Source organism: Malus sylvestris, chromosome 7 (assembly GCF_916048215.2).
Source record: "Malus sylvestris chromosome 7, drMalSylv7.2, whole genome shotgun sequence".
In the NCBI taxonomy this organism is placed as follows: Eukaryota; Viridiplantae; Streptophyta; class Magnoliopsida; order Rosales; family Rosaceae; genus Malus; species Malus sylvestris.
The window spans coordinates 24,268,157-24,272,386 of NC_062266.1; the positions used below are offsets into that span (position 1 = coordinate 24,268,157).

Below are 4,230 nucleotides of genomic sequence, written 5' to 3' on the forward strand. Positions count from 1 at the left end.
CTGTAAAACGTGATAAACTTTCAAGGAATGCATTATCCATATAAATTTCATGTATTTGCATATTATTTCATTTTGAGGTTATACATCTAAGAAATGAAAGATTATCAATTTATCAGTCTTTAAACAACTTTTTCCTTAATTCGTTGACCTCATTTCATTGTACGTCTGTATCTGATTACCAAACCTAAACCACACAAGCCATGTTCTCTTCCCTCCTTTTCTAACAAACCCCCGATTACAAACAACTCCACTACAATTAAAGAAAGGCACATTGCATGTCTATGGCTTTACACCTGAATAAGCAAACGTAGCCTAATTGTTCTAGCTTAGTATTAATAATTTTCCCTACGTATTTGAAGAAACACACATTGCTTGTTTACGGCTTTACACAAACAAATTCACCGGAATATGCAAACACAACCTAATTGTTCTAGGAAAAGGATCCTCACCCGATCCTTTTTCTGGGGATCCTAAGAATTCCACAATCGTGTCCGTTCATCGTACATTGTGTTGTCAGAAATCATTTAAAATTCAAATAAAAATTAGTACTTAACGAAAACTGACCGCAAGATGTACGATGACGGACACGATTGCGGAATCCCTAGCATCCTTAGGAGAAGGATCCGGTGAGGATCATTTTCCATTGTTCTATTCTAACATTACAGGTTTTCCCTGTACATTTAAAGAAAGACGAATTGATGGTCATTTTTTTTTATCATTTTAGTGGACTATGTTTTATATTTGCAAACTATGATAAGTAGAACTGTAAATGGGTTTATTGGATCGTTGTTCGGCAACATATAATAATATTGCATATAAAACAAAAACAAAAATTGCATGTATATATATATGTGGTTATAGCTTATGCATATATTTCACGAGATGAGCAAATTGCAGACCCCATAGCTAGCTAGCTAGGCTTCCAACCCCTCTACCTCTGATCTTCTCAAAAGTTGCATGCACTTACGTTTCAGTGCATTTCCCAGTTTATTTTCTGTTGCATGAATTATTAATTCTATGGCTTCTTTCAACCAGGTTTTGGTATAAGAATCTTTGTTCGTGAGGACATTGACACTAAACAGGCCTCGCCAACTGAACACCCTTTCCCTTGAAATGCTCTCTCGACTCTCCCAACTGTTCCTGGCGTATGACAACAGTTCCAATGTCAAGTTGATCATTCTCAAAAGTAACGGAAGAGCATTTTGTGCCGGAGGTGACGTAGCTGCGGTGCACCGTCATTTTCTTAAAGGAAATTTGAAATTTGGTGCAATAACTAGTCAGAAGATGCTTACCTTAACCTACTTTGTAGCAACATGCACTAAACCCCAAGAATGTCTGAATTTTGCACAATGTTTCGTTTACTTTTTTATGCTCCGCCGTGGGCTATGAAGAGTCTTGCCTGGATAAAATCCAGCCAATCTCTATCCTGGTCTGGAATGATACGGTAGCCCAGGAGTTTGGATAATCTAAAGTGACCTACGAACAGTCGGTCTCACATATTATCAATCATACAACTTCCTTTCTCTCAAAACCATTTAATTTTTTTGTTTACATTTCTGTTAATATTCATGTTTAATTCGCCAACAGGTTTCAATTCTTAATGGGATTGCGATGGGAGGTGGCGTCGGTATTTCAATACACAGTAAATTCCGTGTAGCAACAGATAATTCAGTCTTTGCAATGCCGGAAACAGCTCTGGGATTGTTTCCCGATGTCGGTGCATCTTATTTCTTGTCAAGACTTCCTGGATTTTTTGGTGAGTATTTGGGTCTTACAGGTGCAAGATTGAATGGTGCTGAAATGCTTGCATGTGGTCTAGCGACTCACTATGTGCCCTCAGCCAAATTGTCTTCACTGGAAGAAGCTCTAAAATGCCGAGTAGCTTCATCTACTTCATCAAGCTGTGATCTTGCTTCTACTATTTCAGCAATTATAGATGAATACTCGCTGAAGAAACCAGCTTTGAGTGAAAAAAGTGCTTATTACAAAAGAGATAAGCTTATGATTTTATGGTGTTTCCAATACCTAACTATATATCGTTATTAAGATGTAGTAATGTGTAGTATTCTTATTTCTTGTGTGTCAAGTAAATAAGATTCAAAATTTGTCACAAGTTTTTTTATTAATATAGTGTGTTTTCACTGCAATTAGCGAATTTAACTTGAGCATCCTTTGATTTTACATATAATATTAACATTTCTGTTAAACATTAATTTCGATTTCAGAATTAAGGAGTTATATAATCTTTGTGCTAACTACATTTCACACCATTCAAATGGCAGTAATTTTTTCTTTCTCATTTTACACCATAGGGTATTGAAAATTTATCAATTTATATCTTTAGTTAGATGTATTATTTGATCCTTCATTAAATTGATAACATAGTGAGTGTGAGACACTTAAATGGGCTAATGCATAAACGACATTTACACCACATTGTGTTGAGAAGCCAACAAGTAAAGGTTTTTTTTCCTACAAAAGTGGCTTGAGCCATCTTTTCCAGAAATCTGCGTTAAGAACGCTCTTACAAAAGTGGCTTAAACCATCTATCACACAAATCTGTTAAAGCAACTTGACGGGAAGTGGTTCATTGAACCATTAAGCTCATTAAATCCTATACATAGGTTCCTTGACTTTTCTACATTAGGTTCATTGTATAAAACATTAAATGATATGTATTTATAATTAATTCATGTATTTATGTTTACTATATATTGTACATTTGAGGTATGAATGAAATTAAGTTTTCTGCAAAATATTTTATGGGTTTCTTTACATGGTATCACAGCTAGGTTAAAACCCTAGTTCTTGCCGCTGCATTTTCCAATTCCAAGCTTTTGATCAGCTTATGATTTATGGTGTTTCCAATACCCCAACCGTTTGTGCCTAAAATTGGCAAATTTCACTCATTTAGGACTAAAGCCAAATTATGGTATTTTGTGGGGGTTATATTATGAAATTAAGCTAGACTTGCATCAAGTGGCACGTGTTTGGCTTACATATATCAAATGACACCAATTATTATATGATGTATGTTTGGCTTACATATTTCTCATACAAGTTAGGTTTGGACGGTGGAATGCAGCAAATGACTTCTTTTAAGGGGTGTGATATCACTTCTTTTAAGGGGTGTGATATCACTTCTTTTAAGGGGTGTGATATCCACACACTCCATTTTACTTCTCACACATTTTTTTAATTTTCAGTCGTCGGATCGGATGAATGGAAGAAAATCAACAGACATAAATTATCAAAGGGTGTGTAAGAAATCAAATGAGGTGTGTGGATAGCACACCCCTCTTTTAATATCATTTCCTAAGGAGTTGGATATGGGGGAGGTCTGCATCGTGGCTCTGCGTTCACACTATGATTAGTTCTCTCTATATATTTGAAGCTAAATGAGAGAAGAAGAGATTCAAAAAAAAATCAAACAATCTATCTACGGCTGCACCCTTTTCATTTCAAAGCTTTCTACAATATTGCAAGCTCTTTATATATATTTCATTTCAAAGCTTTCTACAGAACGTCCCTTCCTACTTCACTTTCTTTCCATAGCAAAACGAGCCCATCCAATCTTTGTCCACTGCTCAAACTAACGCATGTATGACTGATGCTATCATAATTTTCATATTAGGCATTATATCGTTACGAATTGTTACACATGGGTCAAACAGCTAATAATGGCTCATGGACATGACTGATGCAAACATAAATCTCGTTTCAAAAGAATATCTTGAGTTGAGACACATGTTCGATCTATTTAGTGACATGTGCCGCCATTTGGTATGTTGGATGTAGTGGACAGATAGCATCATTTGATGTATTGAGTTGTGTTGATGCACAAAATCAGTGAGGACTTTGGTACAACAGAAAGTATTAAGTTTGTGAGCTTTGCTAGATTGCTCCAGTAACTAGTGTGAATAAGTATGCAAATGGATAGAGACAGGGACGCAAACACAAGATGTACATGGTTCACTCAGATTGACTACGTCCACGGAGTAGAGGAGTTCTCATTAATTGTGAAGGGTTTACACAAGTACATAGGTTCAAGCTCTCCTTTAGTGAGTACTAGTGAATGATTTAGTACAAATGACATTAGGAAATATTGTGGGAGAATGATCTCCTTTTATAGAAGAAAGTTTCTAGCTTTGTTTTTACATTGACACGTGTCATGTTGTGATTGGCTTCTGATGTTGACATGTGTCGCGCTATGATTGACTTCTGATGTCG

General features: G+C 35.9%; 1 protein-coding gene across 1 annotated transcript; it reads left to right on the forward strand.

Moving 5' to 3' along the window:
* Window positions 1-896: 896 nt before the first annotated feature.
* LOC126630202 (probable 3-hydroxyisobutyryl-CoA hydrolase 3) lies at window positions 897-2,046 on the forward strand. Its single transcript, XM_050300316.1, has 2 exons — window positions 897-1,356; window positions 1,588-2,046. Exons 1-2 carry the CDS (start codon window positions 1,114-1,116, stop codon window positions 2,044-2,046), a joined length of 702 nt encoding a protein of 233 aa, XP_050156273.1. The 5' UTR covers window positions 897-1,113.
* The last annotated feature ends 2,184 nt before the right edge of the window (window positions 2,047-4,230 follow it).

Coding starts and splice junctions, on each gene's coding strand:
- LOC126630202 (XM_050300316.1), top strand. CDS start 1,114: ATGCTCTCTCGACTCTCCCAACTGTTCCTGGCGTATGACAACAGTTCC. Junction 1,357..1,587: donor TGAATTTTGCACAATGTTTC/GTTTACTTTTTT, acceptor ATTCGCCAACAG/GTTTCAATTCTTAATGGGAT.